The following is a 25,350-nucleotide window of genomic DNA, read 5'->3' on the forward strand; positions in this document are numbered from 1 at the left end:
CGCCCCGGGCTGTCGCCAAACAAACATGGCGGCGACTAACGAGGTTTTTGCGAGCGGCTCTCGTGAGCGATTTCGCGCCTAATTTGGACGCTGTATGTTCGCAACTCGTTCTAGTTGCGTACCGAATTTCAGCTTCAGAGCGCAAGGTAATTTGGTAAGTCTATTAGCGGGGATTGCTTTGCTTTACAGCTCGCTGTTCGCCCAGTTGGATTTTGATATTTCTTGTTAAACGTGTTAAGTGGGAATTTCATGTCTCTTGCTTAGGTGATGCGATTTTGTTATGTTTAAAGGCGTTTTGCTTAGTTGTCATTATGATTAGTGGGGGTATATACACACCCTGTATGTATTGTATATACATCAACTCCTCGCCAGTATGTTAATACCTTTATCCATAATGTGAAAGGCTGGTTCTAAAAGTATTCTCATCGTAACATTAAACATTTTATGTCTACTTCAATCTCAAAATATCTACCTAAGGGTCATCGAAGCGTCTTCGAATGTAAAATCAAACCGCGATAAGCTTATCTACGTCCTGTAAGATAAGAGGTCCTTATTGTACTTGAGCTACGAAGTACTACGAAGTATTCCGATGTACACCGAAGCAATCCGGTGCCTCTCCGATGTCATCGAGAGTTCCCAATAACTATTGTTATCAATCGTTTGCTTTGTTCGCTTTGTACAATTAGCTTTGGTCAAAGTTTTAAAGACGAAAACATAGACTGAAAAAATAACTACGAAGGTTTATAAATTAGCTTTTTAGAAAGAAGAAACACAACTAACATTCTCCCTAAGGGGGTGGACAGAGCCACATGGAACTTAAAGGGAATTCGTGATAGCACTGTTCTTCAAACCGGACTTGTCAAATATTTAGGTTAGGTAAGCGGACCCTGTCTTTTTTTTTGACGTTTTATTGTAGATTTGCCGCAGATGGCATTAACTACTTGGCCGGACAAATGGGGAGCGTTGAGGGCTTTCACCCGGTACAAAATTTAAGACAACAGGCCTGAGGGTGCCCAGTTGGGCGCGATCCTCGGCTCAGGGCGTCGTCTAAGAGGGAAATATTTGAAATTACTCGACCCTAGTTGGTTGATAGCGATAAGCGCTGAAAGACGGAAATCGTTAACCACGCCGGCGGGGTCGGTATGGGGGTTCTGAAGTGTTTGGTGTCGCGAGCTGATTGGCCGCCTCTATGGCTAGAGTAATCGGATCGGCAAAAAGAGATAACGCTAGGGAGATGATGAATACGAACCTCGATATATAACACTACACAAGGCGCTAAAACTCCGTAGCCTTACAATAAACGCACTGAAGCTCGAAATATCTTCATCCTAGCAGAAATGAGATTTAATAACGTTTTGTTAGAACCAATGCTCTTTTTAACGAACCTCTTTTGTCCATTATTTGGGGCGCTCACCGTTTAAACTTGAACTGCGTCACTTCAAACTTTCCTTACTAATTTGGACCAATACGAATGTTTGCGGAGTTCTATCTTGCCCGGTCGTCTAAGATTTGAGCATCTCTTTCCGTTTTGTTAAGTTGGTATTTGTTATTAAAATCTCAAATACAAATGCCGGGTGCCCGTTTCGTTCAAGTGCATGTTTTTGAACTGCAGAAGCTTATTAAACTGGTTTCTTAGGATCCGTCAGCTAGTCATTATATTATCAATACGTTTTAATACCTTCTTTATGTCGTGAAGATTCTACATCGGGTTAAAAGTTATAAAAACATAGACTCGTTGTAACATAGTTTTATCACATATTTGCTGAGGTGTAATGTAATGCTTAGTACAGTCATGAGCAATATCATGTACCCACTTTAGAACCCTGTCGCACTATCATATTTGACATTTAATGAGACTTACGGTTTAATTTGTCAAAAAAGTTAATGTGACATGGTTTCAAAGTATATACATATTTGTACTCGTGACCGTACATCTTGTGATGGATGTGCCTCTGACTACCCCAATTGGGACATAGTCGTGAGATTATGTTATGTTTAACGTACTCAACCATCAAAATAATTGTGGGTATAATTAAGAATATCTACATAATGTATTAATTTAGGTAGTGTTTTTATTTCTAATAAAAGCCAACAAAAATAAAGACCAACAAAGGGACTGACAGACAAACAACCTGCGGCACTATACAAGCACAATTTTAGCAAAAAAATCACAAAACGATTGTCATCCACACGGACGATTAGCCTTAACCGTTGTCAATGGGACGAAATGGGATGAAAATGTCAAAATACAATCTCTGGTGACGATCTAAACTGTTAACAAAGATACTACTGCAGCCAAAGCAGTTGCAGATGCTGACAATGTCAATAGAAATAGCATTAATGTAAGTGCGAACTTAAATTTGCAAGGGAAGCTATCCGCGATTGACACAAAAGATGTTATCGAAAGTAACACTAGAACTTGTGCTGATATTCTGCAAGTTTTTTTATTTTGGAGAGATATCGTATAGGTAATCGTACAAATTGTACAATGACAATGAATGTCGGGTTGAGAATGGCCCTTGTGACGCCATTGTTGGAGACAGGAAGACGGTCTGAACAACTTGAAATGTCGATGAGGTTTGAGAAAGGAATGGAGAGGATAGTACGTTAAAATATTTTTTCGACAGAGTAGGGTAGTTATTAGTGAGGTAATCGAAATTATTTAAAAACTATAATAGTTACTTATAACCACTTGGAAGTAGGAATTCCGAAAGAAAGGTTAATAGTACATTATGAGTATGACGTCACTGTTAGATGCAATTTACATACTTTAATTGTAGTGTGTACCTCCACACCTATGTTATGTACATATCGATGTTATAATGTCATATCCAGAGACAGACAATAAACGACCGTCTTAGAAGACACACGTCTCTTATTTAACTCCACAACTCCGGCGTTCCACAGTGCATAATACCGTTTTGTTAGAAGCATGAGAAAAAGAACACGGATTTCAGAGCTGGGGGTTAGAAAGGCCACACTTAAGCAATTAATCTAAAAAATAATATTGCAATTCGACACTTGCGCAAATATACGTAAGTGCGCAATGCCAACAAAATAATGTCAAATAGCAATATTGCTTTTTAAGATGAATTGCTTCAATGTGGTGGATTTACCCTTGTTTTTAACATATATATTTAGTAGATCGATGCTATTATATACAAAACGTCAATTTGATACTTGCTAACTATCACATTTTAATCATAGCCTACAAGAAACTTTTAACAAAACACACAGCACTCCACAGTTTTTAAAACCTCTAAGCGTCTCAGCCCACAAGTAATTGGCCTACAACCTCTTGCTTCAGGGGATTTTCGGATTAAACTTTATTATAGAGAAAAAAAACATTGTTAGGTAGAACATATCGCATTGTGACAAAAGTTGTTGTTAGAAATCGGAAGCCAATGACGTTTATAAAGAAATTGCAATCCTTTTTGATGTCATTTCGAGTTTGATGTTATTTTAGTTTGAATTTCTTGTGTCGTTCTTTTATTTCATTTATTAAAGGGATAAAAGCATTAAAGAGTTCATTCTTTCGACTTTTCTTACGCATGTCTACTTTTTTTGATATAAGCAGAAGTGTAATTGACTGTACATTTATGAAACAAAACACAAACTAGACAAACTAAACGAACTAGTAGCTTAATTAGAACACATAATGGTCCCGATTCCTGCAGACACCTCCTAATTTTATTTTAAGTTATACCCGTCATTCTCTTATTTGAAAAAGAAAGGGATAGGTAATCAACAGGCATAACACAAACATGTCAATTTTAGGCAGAAATTTAAAAATCCCTTCCAAAAGTTTATATTCGCCAATAACCAGACAGAATTAAGTTGACAGCACACGACAAACGGATTGAATATGAGCGAGATGCATATTTTATTCGCCCGGTTTATTCATTTTAAAATTAACAGTTGTCAATCATCCGCCCCTTTCCTATTCGGCGGATAAGAAAACGACGTGTATAATTTATAATAAAATTAGGATGTGTCTGCAGGAATCAGAGCCAATACCGGGTTCTTACCGCGTTCAAATCAGGGATATTAGACTCCCGATATTTCAACACTGTTCACACGAACCCGGTATTACGCGTTTTAATTATGGTAATAACCGTGTAAACCTCAAACAACGTATAAACTAGTACCCTAATCATCATTATGCGATCGAGGAATTTCGCTACGAGGTTAATATAAGATCTAGGTAAAAATATGTGTAGTAATTTTGCGATATAGCCTTTAATGTAACTACCTAGTCACACATTATCTTTAGTTTTCATTTTGTAATAAAGCGGACAGTCTTCAGATTTTATGCTGAAAACCCTTCTTGTCTGTAATTTAAGTTTAATTTGATTTGTTATGTTTTGTAATGTATTGAAAGAAGAAAGAAATAATATTTATTCGGCAAAACATATTTAAAATATTTAAAATACCTAATAATTATTACTTATTTAACGATTTATTCGTACGGTCACGAGCATTAATATGTATGTACACTTTGGTACCATGTCACATTAACTTTTTTGACAAATTGAACTGTTAAGTCTCACTAAATGTCAAATATGTTAGTGCGACAGAGTCCTAAAGTGGGTACATTATATTGCTCATGACTGTACACAGAACAGAACCTAAAAAACAATAGGCTAGTTTCCAACTAGTCAAATCAGTTACTTTTTACTAAACATCAAAACACGAAATTACTATGGAATTTGTATGAAAAAGTAACCTGTGACGTCATAGAAAAACGTGACAAAATGTCGTACTTATTATTACATTCTTCTTTATTAAAATTCATAAATAGGTACAATAGAAAAAAGAAAACGTTTTTTATCACCGTTAGATCTGTCTTTATTTAGTACTTAATTAGAATTTCATAATTTATCTTTGACCTAGGAAACTACCCAATTAGACTAACACAGGTTCAGCTTATTTCTAGTAGAAATCTCTTCCAGTAGACCGATTATTATTATACATAATGCCGAAACGGCTTCACCTCGGAAAGTGTCCTAGCTAGGCTAGGCTATGACGCTGATTTTCAGCTGCAGCCTACTTCATAATCAGGTACATCTATCTGATAATGAATGAACCAGATCTACGGGGTAACGTAGAACCCTTGCCCAGAGATACGGGTGAAGACCTCAACGGTTGCAGAGGCGGAGTTGGGAGCTACCGGTACGGCAATGCAGGACAGAAGAGGCGTGTCACAGGCACTGTAACTTGGAACCTGACAGAGGGCAGCAGTAACTGTCAGTACTATTCGGAGGCGGAGGACAGGAGTCCTAGTACGGCTTTGAAATAGACTACTCTGGGCGCCATCCCACTCGCGTCAGACATAGTACTACGGGGCGGAAGGCAAGAGGGAAACCACTGTCCTATTTTTCCCTAAAAATAGTATGGAGAATGTTACACCGACAAGAGCGTGGCTCCTAAATTAGTGATGATGATGATAATGAATGAAAGTAGATTAGCGAAACATACAAGGTGTTAGTGACATCGTAACGAATACTAAGGGGGATGAGTCAGACCATGATTCTGAGATAATATCAAGTGGAACTTTCCGTCGCAAAATTCATGTTTTTTTTTAGTTTTTTAAAATTATTTTTAATTCTATTCTTTTGCGGTGGAAAATTTCACTTGATATTAACTCAGAATCATGGCCTGAATCATCCCGCAAAGTTTTCGTTACGATGTCACTAACACCCTATATTTATAAAGGAGATGTGCGTGGGAGGAAGTCCTAGGCGAACATGTTAAATTCTTCTTCTTCAAGTGCCATCTCATATTTAACTTATTTACGAATTTCAATCATGAAAATCGTATTAAGTCCGAAAACCACGTGTTTCTATGACGTCATAGTGTGCTTTGGTAATTTCGTGTTATGACGTTTAGTGAAAAGTAAAGTGATTTGTCTAGTTGGAAGCTACCCTATTGGGCCTCTCTCCAAAACAAATGGTGCTTTGTTAATCCCTCCTATTTCGACCCAAACAAATCTCTACATAAGTCCCCTCAAACGACCGACGGGACAATATTAAAAGCTACTCGTATCACGTCACAACATGTCCGCCTGTCACTCGGCCCAATACAAAGCACATAAGGTTGACAATGCGACACTCGCGTCACGCACCCTTATCCCTGACAAACACGAGAATATCTTAATTCACACCCTTCCTCGTACAACCTATAGGACAAAACTAGCTTTAACCCGCAACGAATACAGTCGGATATTCTTCGAGGGTAGTTGCAAAATAAAAGCTTTTGACATGCTAATTGCGTTGGGTTAGCTACGGAAATTGCAGCTTTACATTTTCAGTAATAAAGTACGATTTATATTGCAGATGGAGCGTGGAAAGGGTATTCGAAGGAGTGTAAGGGTTGCTTTATAAGTAATAATACATATAGTTTTGATATGCCAATTGCTGTTGCTGACAATGAAGATTTTTTTATTTATATTTTCCCTTTGTAAAGCGCCCTTCACAACGGATATTTGAAGTTTAAAGTAAGTACCTAGTGATGATAAGGTGTTCTCATTTAATTATTCCTTTTGACGGGAAGCTATGGGTCACAACTGACAGATGCAGGGTTTAATTGAGGATATAACCTCGTAACGCCGAGATTTCCAGACACAATTTTAAAAGAACATTCGGTCTTACAACTTTAAAGTAATAGTGACTCTACTCAGAACTGGCGTGCGTGTATGGAACGATTGATGAATGTGGAGGAAGCAAGAGAAGTGTGTCAGGATCGAATGGAATGCCATAGTTTCTGCTTACCCCGGTGGGGAATAAGCGTGAATTTATGTATGTATGTTAAAGTAATGAGAAAAATGCTTTTGATTTTATTGTTAAACTATAACCGGGTGAAAGCACAAATCTATATTAGAAAGAAGAAGAAGAAAGAAAAACATTTATTTTAGAAACAAGTAGGTGGTACACACAATAGAAAAATGAACAAAATAATGAATTTAAACCTTATCTCTAAAAAGAGACGTCAGCTTAGCAAGATGTTGTGACACTCCTACATTGAGGGAGAGCCACAACGTTGATTTTCAGCTGAACCCCAAAAAATATTAAAAATAATAAGCTTAAAACTAAACAATCAAATCAAATTAACTGTGTTAATAATATGTATACATTTAACGGATTATAATGAATTTAAGTTCGAGGGTGAGTGTGTGTGTTTATTAAGTCATTTATTAAGTCATGACAAAAAAAAACTGGTTGATTAACAGATGCTTTGTCGTCTGGTGGTTGGGCGTTGGATTGGATCTGGTGGTTCGATTCCCGACGGGGACATTGTCGAAAATCATTTTGTAAGACTGTCCTTTGTTTGGCTTCGATATTGCAAACTGAATCACTTGAAGAAAGTAAGATGATTCCGTGCTTCGGAAGGCACGTTAAGCCGTCGTTCCCGGACCACTCCTACTAGCCTAAACGCCTCCACTAACCCGCAGTGGAGCGGAGTGGAGGAATGGGTAGATTAAAATAAATAAATAAATTAATTAAGGGGGAAGCCTGTGCTCTGCACTAGGACATTAAATGGGTTTGTACCAGGTGAAAGCTTTTAAAACTTGCCATTTGCCAAGTAGTTAGTGTGAGGCAGACCTACAATAAATCACGTCAAAAAAGACATATCCATGGGTTGATTAACTTACCATCACATCACATCGCATCATAAGTGTCTCCAAGGTCTTTTCAATACTTGTGGCTCTGCCCACCCTTTTAAGGCATGCGGGGTGTGAGTGTTTATGTGCTTATCGTCTTCCTAGCGTTATCCCGTTTTTTTTTCGGGGTCCGCTTACCTAACCTGAAGATTTGACAGGTCCGGTTTTTTTTACAGAAGCGACTGCCTGTCTGACCTTCCGACCCGCGAAGGGAAAACCACCCCAATACAGGTTAGGTCACATACCAAGGCGTCTCTCGAGAATGTGGGTTTCCTCACGATGTTTACCTTCGCCGCTGAGCACGACATCATGTAGCCAAACATGAATTCGAAAAAAATCTAAAGTCGAAAAAAAAAATTGGTGGCCGTGCTGGGATTCGGACCTGCGACCTCACAGTGAAAGTCAAGAGTTTTTCCAACTGAGCAACCACGGCATTATTTGTGTAGGTAGGGAGGCAAAATATTAACGCGAGTATGGGAGTACAGCTTACGCGAAGTTTGTTGAAGAGTGACGTTTCTTTTGAGAAGGGAGCGATTCAAACGCATGAGTGAATAGCTTTATTAGACGACTGCAGTCTAGGCAGGTCTGCCTGTTTTCGGCGAAAACGATACCTACACCCTCCGTTAGATGGCGCTGTCATGACTACCAAACTTAGCATCGCCGCTCCGTACATACTACCGTAGTTCCTTCGTTTACCCACAGATGGCGTTTAAACAAAAAAATCTGCCTTTACATAATTATGAAATGTAAAAAAAAATATTCAAATCATTAAAATATATACAAGTATGTTATGTTAAATGTATCTTGAAAAGGTAACAGAAAAAATATGCTAATTCGTAACTTATTGTCATACATGGTTCCGCTATTAATTACAAGATGGCGCTACTGTAAACGTTTTTAAAAAAGAACTAAGAAGTGATACGAATAAATTGATTTACGATTACATCTAGATTTCGAACAATGAAAAAAAAAATCGAAATTCAAATTCTGATACTTACCTACAAAAATTAGCATTCGATTTTATTTGGAAAAAAAAACACTTTGTGATCCCTAGTTTGGTTAGGACATTGCAGGCTGATCACCTGATTATCCAAAGAGTAAGATAATCCGTGCTTCGGAAGGCACGTTAAGCCGTTGGTCCCGGTTACTACTTACTGATGTAAGTAAATAGTCATCACATGAGCCATGTCAGGGGCCTTTGGCGGCTCAATAATAACCCTGACACCAGGGTTGATGGGGTTGTTAATTAGCCTCACAACCCACACGATAGAAGAAGAAGATTTGGAAATGCAATGATAGCCGAGTAACATTAATAAAATAGCACTGATAGGTAGAAGGTATTCTTTAGTCAGGACCAATAACAGCTTAACGTGGCTTGCGAAACAAAAACTGTCAAACAAGAATACGAAAATCGGCAATTAACCGAAGCGAACTCAGCGACCGATCACAATCTCGCTTCCCTTCGCGTCCCCGCGATTCGTTTCACGCAGTCATCAATAAGACGGGACAAAATTTATAACGGAAGCGAGTGAAATACTATCGCGACGGAATCGGGCCATTTTTACCATTACCCGAGTAAATGGCTGTTAAATATTCAACTGCCTACCCCTTTATTGTTGTACTAACTTCGGTGTACGATTGCTAATAATCGTATATCTACTGTTAATGCTTGGTTTGGATTGGAAACACCCAGTCTTTATTAAAATCAACTCTATTGTTTAACTAAATGTTTGTTTAGATGATTCGGAGATGTAGGTAGAGAATGAACGAAAGTATACTTACGAAAAAGATTTACGATGCGTGTAACTGGTAGAGTTAGAATTGGTTGATTGGTTGGGTTGGAGTTGGTTAGTTGGAGTGGTGGGTTGGTGGTTGTTTGAGTTGGATAAGGAGACCTAGGTTTACATACACCGCGATCATATCAAGGTTGTTTTAAAGGAAAAACAGGAGTGGAAGAAGCGAATGTGATGTGTCAGCATCGTAGTAAGTGGAATCCGGTGGTCTCTGCATACCCTAATCATTAATTCAAACTCATAAAGCCTAATTCAGTGGCTTAGTGCCCGAGCCAGGATTCGAAGCAGTGATGATACGATGCAAGTCACGCCTTCTCCGGACAGAGCACGGGTTTATAAAAAAAAAAAAAATATATTTCTTCATCTTAGTTATTTTTATTAATAGTGAAATAATCATAATTATTCAAACAAAGACAATTCATTAGAATCAAATTAAACTAGAAATAAAGTTAGGGATCACGCGACACGCCACGGTGTATTTACGATCAGGCGACTCCGATAGTTAAGAACTTAGGAACTTAGGAGTTGCTTGGAGGATTTTTATTTTACCATACAAAACCTAACAGGGTGTTGGTTACATCGTAACGAATACTGAGGGGAATTATTCAGACCATGATTCCGAGTTCAAGATTTCTTGTGTTTTTTTAAATTATTTTGAATTCTATACTTTTGCGATGGAAAATTACACTTGATATTAACTCAGAATAATAAACTGAATTTCCTATCGCAAAATTCCTGTTTTTTTTTTTACTTTTGCGATGGAAAATTCCACTTGATATTAACTCAGAATAATGAACTCAATCATCCCCCTCAGTACTCGTTAGGACGTCACTTACACCCCGTACAAGTACATACATGTAGCCATACGAGTACGTATGGTTGGATGATTCGTGAAAAGGTGAAATTTCCTGTCTGAAAATTCATGATATGTTTTTTTTAATTATTTCCATTTAGATACTTTCAACTCGGAATCTTGTTGTGAATCATCCCTCAATGTTTTCGTTACGATGTCACTAACACCCTGTATAATGTTACTTAGTAAGTCTACATTCTCATTTATTTTACCATTATAATAATCTGACATGATTCTCCACATAGCACCGTGTTATGAATAGTGTCCTTTCGGAATCAGAATCATTTATTCAACGTAATTATCATGGATAAACTTGTTGAAGGTCAATGTAACATTTTTGAATTTACGTCATTTCGCAAGGTGTTTTAAAAAGGTGTTTTATGTAAAAAGTATATCTTCTTCTTCTATCGTGTGGGTTGTGAGGTGGATTACCAACCTCATTAATCCTGGTGTCAGGGTTATTGAGCCGCCAAAGGTCTCTGACATGGCTCTTGTAACGACTACTTACTAAAAACGTACATATGTAAAAATACATGAAAAGTGTCTATTAACTATGTTACCTACTTTATTTCTTTATAAAGATATTTTTGAGTTTGATTTCCGTTATGCTGTCAAATTAATCAAGCTATATTAGTCGTGGTATAGACTAAACATCATTCTCGTAAAGTCGTAACCGCGCATAACAATAAAAAGTGGAATAATAAAAAAAGAACCCTTCTTCCCGTTCCACCTTTTTGTCATCATAACCCTACTGTCAATTTTTATATCGAGTCGTTTACAACTCATTAAAATTACGATTGTGGCTCGGTTCGTGTCTATCGGCGTTTATGTCGAATCGCCCGCTACAAAAGGCAATTTCTCATTTTTTAAAGGTTTTTTCTCGAATATTCCAAATGGTAATTTTACAGTGGAGCACGTCAATCTATTAATGTGATGGGCGTTCGCCATTACCCGTTTCGTGACTCGTTTCCGAACGTTTTGTTTACGAATTAGTATTGTCTTTGCGGTTTGGGAGTCCGTGGTGTAGATATAAACCCCAAATCTCAACTTTTCGCCCCGATTCCTTCAGACACCTCCTAATTTTATTTTAAGTCGAAAAGGATAGGGACGGATGATTGACAACTGTTAATTTTAAAATGAAAGAATATCCCGAGCGAATAGAATAGGCATCTCGCTCATATGCAATTCGTTTGACGTGTGCTATCAACTTAAGTCTGTCAGGTTATTTGGGTGTTTTTAATTTCTGCCTAAAATTGACGCGTGTTTCACAATTTTTTTGCCTATCCCTTTCCTTTTCGGCGGATAAGAAAATGACAGGTATAACTTAAAATAAATTTAAATGATGTGTACCGGAATCAGCATATGGCTGGAGTTATTTAATGAATGTTTATATTATTTAATTTATTTTTGTTAATTTTACTTATATAATAATTTGTATACCCGATACCGGACCAATGCGTTATTTTACCTTAAGTGCAGTTTTCACTAACACAGTTGCCTCGCCCATTATCGACGGCGATACGTCTCGCCACCTATCACGTTGGCCTAACAGAAAGATTGATGTACCTCTGACTACCCCAATCGGGATATAGTCGTGAGCTTATGTTATATTTAACCCTACAGTGAACAGGGAAGCACTTAGATTTTGGTGAAATTAAATAAAAAACTTTGGAAGGGGAGAATGAATGGTACGAATGTTTGTCATGAACATAACTCCCAACAACGAGGAAACAAAGATATTAAATGGACTGTATATAATTAAGGTAAATAATGCTGGCAAAGTGTTTGAAAAGGATTGATCATGACACCTTATACTTATGTTTTTCTTATACAGAGCCCACCTTTAAAGATAGTGGTTTAATATAAACGACTTTACAGCTGTGCTAGTAGGTGTATGGCGGTCTCCATGCTATCAGATAGAATACGAGAACATGACATGATGGTGTGCTCTCCAGAATACATGTTCCTTTATTTATACCACTACAACATGGCATCTGCTAATCGATATTGCGACGTCTTGGGGATTTTGTGTGGACAAACAACATAACAAATACTTTATTGTACGGCCAAGAAGGTTGAGAAGGGAATGTTAAGTTGGTTTGGACACCTAACAGATGAAGGATAATATGATTAGGAAAGCAGTATAAAGCGAAGGTTGGTAGTACTGATGTCAGAAGAAGACCTAGAAGCACGTACATTGACCAAATTGGAGATGTCCTTAGAAAAGGTTCAGTACGATCTACTCTGAACCGGCGTGCGTGTATGAAACGATTGATCTCTTCTTCTGTCGTGTGGGCTGTGAGGTGGATTACCAACTCTATCAACCCTGGTGTCAGGGTTACTATTGAGCCGCCAAAGGCCCCTGACATGGCTCAAGTAACGACTACTAACTTACATCAGTAAGTAGTAACCGGGACCAACGGCTTAACGTGCCTTCCAATGAAGTCTAAGGTGGTAATTATGAAAGGTATTGTGACAGGCGATCATATTGGTCTAAGAATTTATGTAGGTATGTAATAGCCCCGATTTGCAGACACTTGAGATGTTAGCTGTCACTTTTGAGGATACCTGGTTTTCTTATATCATGGGTGAGGGCTGGAGTATGCCTTCTATACGTAGGCAGTATTTGTTGGCAACACTAACAATAAAATATAATTTTTGATGGTGGCAATTTCAAGCTCGCTCTCTCTCTTCCTCCTTCAACGCCATCCCGGATGTAACATGTCGTGTGCAAAAAAAAATATTTTTTCTATAATTTTCTTTGAATAAGAACAACCGCATCCCCGAACATGGTCCTTCGAGCCGGATCATGTTCGGGCATGTTTGCACACGACATGTTACGAGCGAGCTTGAAATTGCCACAATCAAAAAATAATATTTTACCGTTGGTGTTGCCAACAGTATTAACTATTGTTTATTCTATGCCCGAAACCGGCCGAATGCAGTAGCAGACAACACTACACGTAGCTGTATGCAGTAGCTATATTTACAGCCTATCTCAGCACAGTAACCGAGGCACACCCAGGCCTACAACGTGGCGTACGTAAATTAGCATACCTACCACGTCCATAGACAGTCGTACAGTCGTAATAGGATGTCCGCCGTGTCGAACTCGCCCTCTTTTTACTCACTGCATAATGCATCGGGTGTATACGATACGATACAATATTAAGTCTACTATTTAGAATGTTGCTACGATTCTAGCGAGACAAGTAGGGCTAACATGCGTGACAAAATTTTGTCACGGTCAATTTATCGATTCTCACGATATAATTGACAGACAAGAGACAGACACCACTGACAGAGGTGCGGTCTGTGTCCTGACAGAGGGCAGCAGTAACTGTCAGTACTATTCAGAGGCGGAGTACAGGATTCCTAGTATGGCTTTGAAATAGACCACCCTGGGAGGCACCCCACTTGCGTCAGACAGAGTACTGCGGGACGGAAGGCAAGAGGGAAACCACTGCCCTATTTTTCCCTAAAAATTAGCATGGAAAATGCTGCACCGACAAGAGAATGGCTCTTAAATTGATGATGATAGTGACGATATAATTATGTCTTTTTGTCGATTGGTCTTCTTGTATCGTGTGGAGAAAATTGTCTTAATGTGTCTTCAAATAGGAGCTATTACAAACCTACATAAATTCTTGGACTAATATGATCGCCTGTCACTATACCTTTCATCATTACCACCTTAGACTTCTTTGGAAGGCACGCTAAGCCGTTGGTCCCGGTTACTACTTACTGATGAAAGTTAGTAGTCGTTACATGAACCATGTCAGGGGCCTTTGACAGCTCAATAGTAACCCTAACACCACGGGTGATGGGGTTGGTAATCCACCTCACAACCCACACGATAGAAGGAGCACCAATGTGTTTTTAAGTTTTATTTGCCTCAAGCCATGACTTGATTATATAAAATAACTCTTGGACAGAGTAATCATTGCTACCTTGTCTTTGCAGCGACCGACTGCGGTGGTCCTTCCATATTCATGAGCCTGTGGGAATTACTTTCGTCAAAGGGCGCTTGATTGCACTATAATTAATTGCATCGCAACCACAGATCATAGAAACAAGGGAGGTATACATACACAACCTATACAGGGTGTTAGTGATATCGTACAGAATACTGAGGAGGATAATTCAGACCATAAATCTGAGTTAACACTGAACCATCCTCCACAAATCAAATCATGAATTTTGCTTTTTTTTCATTAATATCAAGTGGATATTTTCGTCGCAAAATTCAAGTTTTATTTTGTATTTTTTTTAATTAATCGGGAATCGAACTCGGACCTTCAGATAAGGGAAATATGCCCTGACTAAATTACACACCAAGACAAATCTGGTTGGATCGCTACATCGATTAATTGCGTAGTAACATAAGCGCTAGTTGTAGTTGCGTGATACAAAGAAGTAAGTATGAGGAAAGTTTTTTTAATACAATCATATAAAATGAAACAAAAAAAAACAAATAATCACATAATATGCTCGTTTTGTGCATATCTCGGTCCCACCGGCTATGCTCCCGCGGCATCTCTCTATATTAAGAACTCGATCACGACCTATAATATGACTCCGTGTCTCTGCTTCCGTTAAATGCCTATGAATAATTATACTATTTTGTTTAGTATGCTTGGATTTGCCCGTGGCTTCACTCGGGACTTATATGAACATAACCTCCTTCTCTTGTGAAGTCGGTAAAAATCATAGAATGCGTTCAGCTATACTTCTCGTATCATCCCAGCCTTGTCAAAGTCGATTAGGGGATCACATCGACGCTGACGTCGCTAACTGACTTATTATATATAACTGACTTAGTTAACTATATATAATAACTGACTTATTATATATAACTGACGTATTTGTTTTTTTTTGCGAATCTATTTGCACCTTTTGTTATTGTCAATAAGACAAAAATTATTTTAGCAAAAAATTACAGAAAATTACAGAGAACCGTCTAAAAATTTTACATTGGCCAATAATCCGACAGAATCAAGTTGACAGCACACGTCAAACGGTTTGAATACCAGCGAGATACCTTTTTGATTCGCCCGGGTTATTCATTCATTTACTCATTCTTCCTAAAATTAAGAGCTGTCCATCATCCGTCCCTTTCCTTTTCGGCGGATAAGAAAATGCCAGGTATAACTTAAAGTAAAATTAGGAGGTGTCTGCAGGAATCGGGGCCATTAGCAACAATATGGTTTTTTTAGACGACATCATGACAGTACCATCAGGGGGTTATGGCGGTGAAATAGTAACCCTGACGCCAGGGTTGAAGAGGTCCATTGATCACAACCCACACGAGAGAAGAGAGGATGTGGCACACTCCAGACACTTTATACAAAAATCTCATTCTTACCGCGTGCCTTAGTGCGAGGGAGTCCCAGTCCAAGCGCTTACTCCTTCGCGGCTTTCAACCATTTAAGACTAAAGTAAGTCTCAGAAGGGTTGAGGTTGGCGCCCGACACGAATCGGTGCGGGGCGAGGAATTACTGTTCTACACATAATATTATTCTTTTTTGAAATCCCCGTTTTTGAACGCAGTTCTGCGTTCTGCGTTCAAAAACGGGAATCGCTGATGTGGGACGAACAGCCGCCAGACTCAAATAGGATTAAGCCGGATATGTTTGTCGCATGCACCCTGACCGGTAAGCACGGATCGTCATGCATTGGGTGCCTCATGACGGGTACAGGCGTCGTGGTAGACCTCGAAAGAGATGGCGTGACGACTTGGACGCTTGCCGGAGGGACTGGCCGGAGTACGCACAGGACCGCGAAAAATGGAAATAGGAAGGGGAGGTCTTTGCCCAGCAGTGGGATCTTGTAGGCTAGATTAGATTAGGTGGTAAAATGCGAATATAGTTGGTTTGAAAACTATTGCCTACCACTGTTATCACTAACAATACCAACAATGATCTCTAATTAAAATCCGCGTAACACCGACCTCGGTTCACTCGTCCTGTCTGATACAAACTCTAATTCAATTTACCAAAGGGTTGTCAGCTTCGCGGAAACAAAAACGGGGAACGGAGGGGATTGAGGACCTCTGAGGGGCGGCGGAGGAACGCGGGGGGCCCAGAGACATGTCTAAGGGCGGTGACTTGTCACTTTATTCCGCGGTCCAAAGTAATAGATGCGTTCAGGGTTAAGATGACTCGGTGGGTGTCGTCCATTTGAATTTACAAGGCGCTACTTAAGCCTGATGTCTTTGCGGGGATTGAGCTAGTGATAGAAAAAAAAAGAAAAATCGTTCTAGTCATTTCGAAAGGGGAAGACTTTTGCATGCATAGGTAATTGATATCACGTGATTTCTAGGATTTGTGCCCGGTTAATGGCAATAGGCAACTTAAACGTAGCTGGCGAGGAGTGGGTATGACTACACACCTCTGCCTGTCCCTTTGGGAATACAGGCGTGTAGAGCGACAAACATAACCTCATGACTATATTCCTGACTGGGCTAGTCACAGGTACGGTCACGAGCATTAATATGTATACACTTTGGTACCATGTCACATTAACTTTTTTGACAAATTGAACTGTAAGTCTCACTAAATGTCAAATATGTTAGTGCGACAGAGTCCTAAAGTGGGGTAAATTATATTGCTCATGACGGTACAGCCAATGCAAGATGAACCGTGTTCTCCGATTCATAGAGCTTTCTTTACCGTAGTTTTCTATTTTGAGTAGAGACATCAAGGTAGAATCTATAGTTAAGTTATCAAAATATGTGATAAAATTGTACTTATGCTATAGATAGAGGTCAAAGATTTATACCTAAGTAAGTATACGATGTTTAAGCCAATTGTATCAACAGATAAGATATAATTTTACTCCTTTTATTTTACACAAACCTTATATTAAAACCAAAATCCTCTCACCCGACATCGCAACAAAGACTTCCCTTTCTTACTTTTTAAAACTGCCTTATGTCCCATTCATTAACCATCCTCCTTTCATACCATAAACAATCAGATTCCCATTCATTATCCTTACATAGCATTCTCACTTTCCTACACAAAATGATTGATATGACTATATACTATATATCTAACAGAATAGAAAAAAATACTAAACAAAACCAAATTGTTTGAGTAACAAGTTATCTGGAATCAGAACTGAAACTATCGTGGCTGGTGATTGCTTCAGCGTTATTTAAACTATTTACCCTTCACAACTACGACAGAGGAACGAACCAGCAATTTGACCGTGACAGCGTTTAATAAAGTTATTTCGATTTCCGTGAAAATTTGTGACTACCTTCATTTGCTAGTCAAAACTAAATTCGCCACGAGTCACGATTGAGATGTCAGAGTCCCTGACACGGGGAAATTGGGCGAGAGAATTTCGTGACCAAAAATGCTCGAGGCAGCTGTCACCCGCCAAAACCATACGGTTTGTGGTACACGTTTCTCACCAGACGTCTACAATTTTTAAAAGTCGCCACAATCGTGGCGGGCTTTAACTTTTATGTCGACATTAATTTCGAATTTCGTAATTCCCTAAGTTGCTCCAACTTTGTTTCTTTTTTCCTTTTGTATCGGTTTTGAATAAACGAGTGTCGATGTGGCAATCAACCCTCGAGTGTATCAATAGCTTTTCCCAGAACCAGGGAGTCGGTTAACGTTTTTCGTAATATATCCTGGAAAAGGAGCTACTATTCGGTTTTGAAATTCGACAACTTTGAAGTTACGACGAAATTTATCGAGTTACAAAGTTGAGCGTTCGTGTTGTAATATTTTGCGCTCCGTGACAACTGGAGTGCTAGGCAAGTATCGGTGTAAACATAGTATAAGAAGACCAGGTATGCTCAATCCTATGACAAGCCGCCATTGCTAGCCCTTGATGACGTAAGTGTTACCATTTAATAGGTATCTCCACCATTATTGACGTAAATTTTATTACTGAAAATTAAGTGAATTACTGACTAATGTATTTAATTACTAAGTATTACTTGTCACATATACAAAAAAACATTAAAACTGTACGTGAATCTTTTACTAAAAGTAGAAAATTTCCTTGCAAAGTAAATTAAAAATATTGAACGTGGGTAATTTTTTTTTATGAAATGGCAACGTAGAGTAGGATGACGTCATCTGGGCTAACCTTAAAATGCTAGCTGTCAGTTTTGAGCATACCTGGTTTTCTTATACCATGGGTGTAAAATGCATCGGTACTCCGATCGATGACCTTTTTGCGTACATGAAAATCGTAACTCGTAATAATTTAACTTTTATTCCCAGTTGAGTCTATGATTTTACGTTTGTATGCGGCTTTTTCAGCGCTTTCCATTTCTCAAGTCAAATAAGTAAAGCGATCCAAGTCTACATTTTGTCACCTAAAAAGTTTTATGTAATACCATAGAATGAAGAATAAGGCATTTGACTGGGTCAAAGATAAATTACATATATACAATGCTAATCTAGAAATAGAAGCCAGTCTAAGATGATCAAAAATCAGCCTGATTTTACTTTTCGACTTATTTCCGAATTTTATTAATGAATTTAGTAACAATGATGTTAACATACTCAATTATTATTACTACGAATTATAATAGGTAATATTAATAAAAAAGCGGCCAAGTGCGAGTCGGACTCGCCCATGAAGGGTTCCATAACAACAAGTATTAGTTTTATCTTTCCTATACTTGAGTTGATTGAATGAAAAGTAAATTACGGTTTACGATTTATGATGTATTAAAAAAAATCTACTTACTAGATCTGGTTCAAACCAATTTTCGTTGGTAGTTTGCATGCTAATCTACATCATATATATTTTTTAGTTTTATCCTCCTCTTATTTTAGAAGTTACAAGGGGTTACACACATTTTACCACTTTGGAAGTGTCTCTCGCGCAAACTATTCAGTTTAGAAAAAAATAATATTAGAAACCTCAATACCATTTTGGAAGATCTATCCATAGATAGATACCCCACACGTATGGGTTTGATGAAAAAATTTTTTTTGGGTTTCAGTTCTATGTATGGGGAAATTTATTGTTTTTTTTTCTATCATTGCGTAAAAATCTTAATGCGGTTCACAGAATACACATATTTATCAAGTTTCAACTGTATAGCTATTATAGTTTCGGAGAAAAGTGGCTGTGACATACGGACGGACGGACAGACGGACGGACCGACATGACGAATCTATAAGGGTTCCGTTTTTTGCCATTAGGCTACGGAACCCTAAAAACCATTACAGAAACTAGCTTTTCAGTTTACGCTTTTCACAAGGACAAAATCTGTCTTCACTTGTTTTTCCTCCGAAGTTCGGGACACCTGCCAAAACGTTTTTTTTTTTAAAGAGACGTGACGTTCCTTTTATGAAATTGCCAACAATGAGTACGATGTTTGACCGCTTTTTTGACGTCACTGGGTATTTCCATAGAAACTCCAAAGTAAACTTTCGTTCTGACGTTTCGTAAAAAGTACCTATCTCATTTGAGTAGGTTATTAAGTAGCCTACGTATAGAACGGTACCTCTCCGCCCCGCACTAAAACGGACGCCGGCCTCATCCCCCTTGAGTCTTACTTTAGTTTAAATGGTCGTAAGCCGCTAAAGAGTAAAGGGGACAGCGAGAACTGTCTGTCGCTCGCTCTTAAGCGTTAGGCGGTACACGGTTGAAACGAGATTTTTCTATAGAGTGTCTTAAGGTGTGATACTTGCGCACGACCTTAAGGCTGCGTTTGCTCTGACGCGGAGCTTTGCGGAGATGTGCGGATTTGACCAATCACAGCGTTCGAGAGAGCGAAAAACGAAGACACTCTGTCACTCTCTCCCTCACGGTGATTGGTCGATTCCTTCGCATCTCCGCTCATCTCCGCACAGCTCCGCGTCAATGGAAATGCAGCCTAACACTCTTAAAAACCCTTCAAAAGCTCCAGTGGACGCTTCCGCGAAGTAAAATATTAAAAAGGTAAACACGCGGTTATCAGTTCCGTACCCAAACAAACTCGGTTGCATGCACCAAATGCATTCAGTATTTCCAAAGAGCAATTGCCTTGTTGGTCTGTCGACGGCTGCACGGCTGATTTATATACTGTAGGCCGCACGCGACCTCTTGTCATAGTTTGTCGCTTTTTTAGTCAACAGCGTTCGGTTTGAGTATGCCTAATGTGGCAAAGAATAAAGAATAATAATACGTACAGAACGGCAACTCCCCCCCCCCCCCCCGTACCAATTCGTATCGGGCCGACCTCACCCCCTCTCGGTCTTACTTTAGTCTGAAATGATCGTGAGCTGCTAATCAAAATAGTTTATTTGCTTTAAATAGTACATCAATATAATAACCTCGTTATTGGGACTTCCTAGTAAGCCTCATTTAAAGACCTGTGTCAGGAAGCCCCGCTCTTCCTAATCGGTATTACAACTTTGATAGTACATATATCTATTTATTTCTTTTAACAAAAATAATCAACGTTTAAATAAAGATAAATACTTATTAGATAAGATGTGTGTGTGTGTGTGTGTATGTGTGTTTGTGTGTGTGATAGCCCTACGATGCGACAGCGTCTTGGGATCGGAAGCTGCTATTGTTATAGCAGCTAATGACCAGAGGGAATGGATTGTTTGTCTCGCTCGCAGTTACGTGAGTAAGGTAACATAGCATCACGCCTGTATCCCCGAAGGGGTAGGCAGAAACTCCTCGCTCGCTACGTTTAAGTCACATGAGGTCCCGTGTAATAGGGGGCGAGCCTATAGCCATTAATCGGGCCCAAATTCTGGAAACCACGTGATTTATTTATATTATTTTTATTTATTTTATTTTCATAATCATATCATTTATTGCGTTCCACATGGTAGGAGGTTGGTAATATAGGGTAAGTAACACATATGGACCCGGATTGGGCACAGCAATTTTAAGTAGAGTTAAAGCATATTTTTTCGGAAGATTTACAGACAAAATATAGCATAGTGTATAAAACTGATTGCTTAACTATGTGCTAACAAAAAATCTCCACAGTGATATGAATAATCTGTGATTTAAACAAGACTAAAGGTAAATTATGAAATTCCGATTACTAAATAAAGACAGATCCAAAAGTAACGAAAATATATTTTTTTCTTTTTAACTTTTGAATTTTAATGAAGAAAAACGTAATAATAAGTCCGACATTTTATCACGTTCTTCTATGACGTCACAGGGTGCTTTTTCATACAAATTCCATAGTAATTAGGTGTTTTGACGTTTAGTAAAAAGTAACTGATTTATCAGATTTGATAATGATCATCATGATAATTGTCAAAGAAAATAATTATCTTGATCTTCTTCTATCGCGTGGGTTGTGAGGTGAATTACCAACCTCATCAACCCTGGTGTCAAGGTTATTATTCAGCCGCGTAAGACCCCTGACATGGCTCATGTAACAACTACTCACTTACATCAATAAGTAGTAACCGGGACCAACGGCTTAACGTGCCTTCCGAAGCACGGATCATCTTACTTTGTGGACAATCAGGTGATCAGGCTATAATGTCCTCACCGGGATTCGAACCCGGGACCTCCGGATCGCGAGCCCAACGCTCAACCACTGGACCATGGAGTTCTATAACGTATTAACGTACGTACGTTCGTATCTTGATAATTTACATTCCTGTTTGGAAATATAGATTATAAAATGATAGTAAACTTACCTGTCTCGTGTTGTTGCCAAGCTAGGGCTCCACACAGCAACGCCAATGTCTTGCCGGACCCCGTTGGACTCTCCAGTAAGCAGTTTTTTCTCTGCTTGATTGCTGTTATCACCTAGTTAATAAATAATTCGTTATTTAGTTGCCTATTACCTACCAACTGTTTACAAAACAATGAATCAAATAAATGATTGGATTTGATTTTTGATTTTGATTTTTTTATTAATTTAATTGATTTTAACTCACAACCCTTTTCTTCAATTAAGGTTAATATATATATAATTTTAAATACACAGTAACACAAAGGAACAACAATTACATTGAATTAAATTGAATAGAATAGAATATAATATATCTATATATATATCTATTATACAATATATATCTATTATATATATAGTCAATACAGGACAGAAACCAGACGGAAATCAATAAGTAGGTACACAAAACAAAACACCAAGATCAAAACTTATTAACAAAAAAATAAAAACAAAACAAAATCAAAATAAGGTTGTGTGATGGACTTTTTTGTGTAATACAATATATTATTTAAGTACGATCTTTTGTACCACACTAGAGTGAATAAATTTATTTCATTTAATTTGTAATATAACAGATTAAAAAATGAATTTCTTACAAATTGTTGGAAAACTAAGTGTGAGTATGTATGTAATGTTGAATTTTACGTTGTGTTTGGGAAGTTAACAGCACTTTTAAAAATAGAAAACAGTGTGCAAAAAAAAAAAACAATAAACCAATTGGATTGGTTGATTGGATAAGGCCTTTGTACTGTTGCTAAATGTTAGTATGTTTTATTTGTGTGCAATAAAGTATGTATTTGATCTTTTTTTTTCTGTTTGATTTTATCTTTCTACATATCTATTAAGAACTTGAAAACTGTATTAGAATGCAGACCATCAAACATATTTGTAAGGTTACATTATTTTAGCATGAACTGTGTAAAGTATAAACGTTGGATAAAATTTATAATTCTATAGTATCAGAAAACTCCAATGTTCTCTATATTTCAAACATTAAACATGTCTGTCAAATATTACAAAAATTACAATAATATACTTAATGACTGATTTTAGGTGGGGGGGGTTAAAAAGGCCACATCGAAGGGATTCATCTAAAGAAGCAATATTTTTATTTTATTTTAAACAAATTAGGTCTGCTATTTCTGTCATCCGGTTCATTATCAAATATAGGAAACTGTCTCACAATGAATTATATAAATTCATTTTGTTTAATAAAGAAGATATCTGCAGAGCCAAAACTCTCCTCATACGTTAAAACAATTCTGTGTATGACAGAGTATTATTTATATTGCAATTTGACATTTGTGCATATAAAAGTAAGTGTGACATGCACTCAAATGTCAATTAGCAATATTATTTTTATAGATGGATTGCTTCGATGTGTCATCTGATAGATATTGTGTCTAAAAATAGCACAGGAAGATAAATGTATTTTGCCTGCCACATATATCATTAATTCTATTATGTTTTAGTTCCTTTTTCTGCAATAGGGCGTTTTGTTTTATTTTTTTTATCATAGAAAGGGCCGTCGTCTGCCAATGTGACAATCTAGGCTAAGGAGAAAAATGTAATTGAAATTGTATGTAGCAAACATACTTTATTGCACATAAAGGAAATACAAAAATAAACAGAAATAGAAATGTAAGATTTTTACCTTGGCCATAAGAGCAACTTGACAACCGTAAGGCTCCACGGGCATTCGTACTGGGACTCCACCTATACTTCTCACTGTGCCGGCTATTTTGGGCTCGGTGCGCTGGGGCGCCAATCCCGAACTTGTCGCGACATGTTCCGGAACCCTGGTCGAGGTTGAAGGTGCATTTCCAATGGCATTACTTTGAGGTTTTGTAGGAAATATATTTCTTATTACAGCGCTCCTAGAAATCTCCCGAGGTCCGCGTAAATTCACAGCGGGAAGAGCATCGTCATCTGAAATCTCGCAGTCCGTGCCATCATCGCTGCTGATATCCACCATTTCTTGAATATCTCTCGTTGTCTGACGATTATCACAGTCTACTTGGTCGAAACTCTCGTCATCATCGGATATTTGGATCGGTGAAGACATTTTTGCAACAAAAATAAACGTTTAAAACTAAACAAACTACAGTTCCCGCGCGAACACTGATAAGGTTTAATGTTTTTATCGTCACATAATTACGTTGTAAATTGCTTCAGACCTTTAATTCTTTTATAATTTACACTAAAAATATAACTTTTAAACAGTAAACTTGGATTATTTAGGTGAAAATTGCAAATGATAAATTAATAACAAAGCGATAACTAGTGTTGCCGCTCGATAGTGCCCTATCGATAGTTTTCGATCGAACTATCGATAGTTTACCAAAAAACGATAGTATCGATAGTTAATCGATAGTATCGATAGTATCGATAGTATCGATAGTATCGATTGCTATTTTTTAGCGATACTATTGATAAGTAACGATACTATCGATACTATCGATACTATCGATAGGCCTATCGATTGGGTACATGATTTTGGCTGTTTACTATCGATAGTGAAACTATCGATTTTTCGGCAACACTAGCGATAACAGGTATCGTTTGACAACTGTCATGTTTTTTGTTTTTGTTTTTGTTTTCCCCGAAGGGTAAGGCAAAGGGAACTATGCCCATACAGCCATGTCTGACGTATTTTTTTTCTTGATGATTAATGAAATGATGAAAGGTGATGATGATGAAACCTAAGCCCCCACCCTCGGAGTAGACTCCTACTCCGAACCCCAAACGAATTAACTCAAAAGTCCGCATAAACTTTTGAGTTATGAAGCGGCTTCCTGACACGAAGCGAAAATAGGCAGATACACTTTGTTTATTGAATACTCCAATATAATAACACTCGCGAATGTCTTCCGACTAACTTAATGCGATCATTAACCACAAAACACCACTTCGTATTAATTATTTAGATTACTCAATGAAGAAAGCAACTGTCCCGTTCCCGTTTCCCGCCAAAAAGCCTTGACAACTGTCAGAATTGACAAAACAAACTGTCACTAATAGCGTTTCGTTTTTCTTCATGCCACAGTTTCGTTTCGTTTCGATAACAATGGATTTATGAAAGTATTGATAAACTACTTTATTAATATTTATGACTAATATTTGTGTTTAGCTGTGAAAGATTACTAATAAAAAATATATAAAAATAATTCAAAAATAAAACAACGATAACATTTTACTATCGTGTACTCGCAATATTTTTAAATTCGGGACATTTTTGAATTGGGACATCACAAGAATTGCAATATTCTGTACATTGAAATATTCTTATTTGCATTACAAAAAGCTTCTTGTTCTTCTGTAGAGATAACAGATTCTTATTTTAAGCCTTCTTATAACATGCTCGTTT

At 37.8% G+C, this 25,350-nt stretch overlaps 1 protein-coding gene across 4 annotated transcripts in view; it reads right to left on the reverse strand.

The window, feature by feature from the left end:
- LOC126376202 (Fanconi anemia group J protein homolog) overlaps positions 1 to 24,258 on the reverse strand; it is an 84,985-nt gene extending 60,727 nt beyond the window's left edge. For all 4 annotated transcript variants that reach the window (XM_050023446.1, XM_050023448.1, XM_050023447.1 and 1 more), the window contains exons 1-2: positions 23,638 to 24,258; positions 21,946 to 22,057 (exon numbers count right to left, since the gene is read on the reverse strand). In XM_050023446.1, the coding sequence (XP_049879403.1) occupies positions 21,946 to 22,057; positions 23,638 to 24,048 (523 nt within the window). In that variant the 5' untranslated portion in view covers positions 24,049 to 24,258. The remainder of the gene's footprint in view (positions 1 to 21,945; positions 22,058 to 23,637) is intronic.
- Between the last annotated feature and the right edge of the window lie 1,092 nt (positions 24,259 to 25,350).

Source organism: Pectinophora gossypiella, chromosome 20 (genome assembly GCF_024362695.1).
Source record: "Pectinophora gossypiella chromosome 20, ilPecGoss1.1, whole genome shotgun sequence".
Taxonomy (NCBI): Eukaryota; Metazoa; Arthropoda; class Insecta; order Lepidoptera; family Gelechiidae; genus Pectinophora; species Pectinophora gossypiella.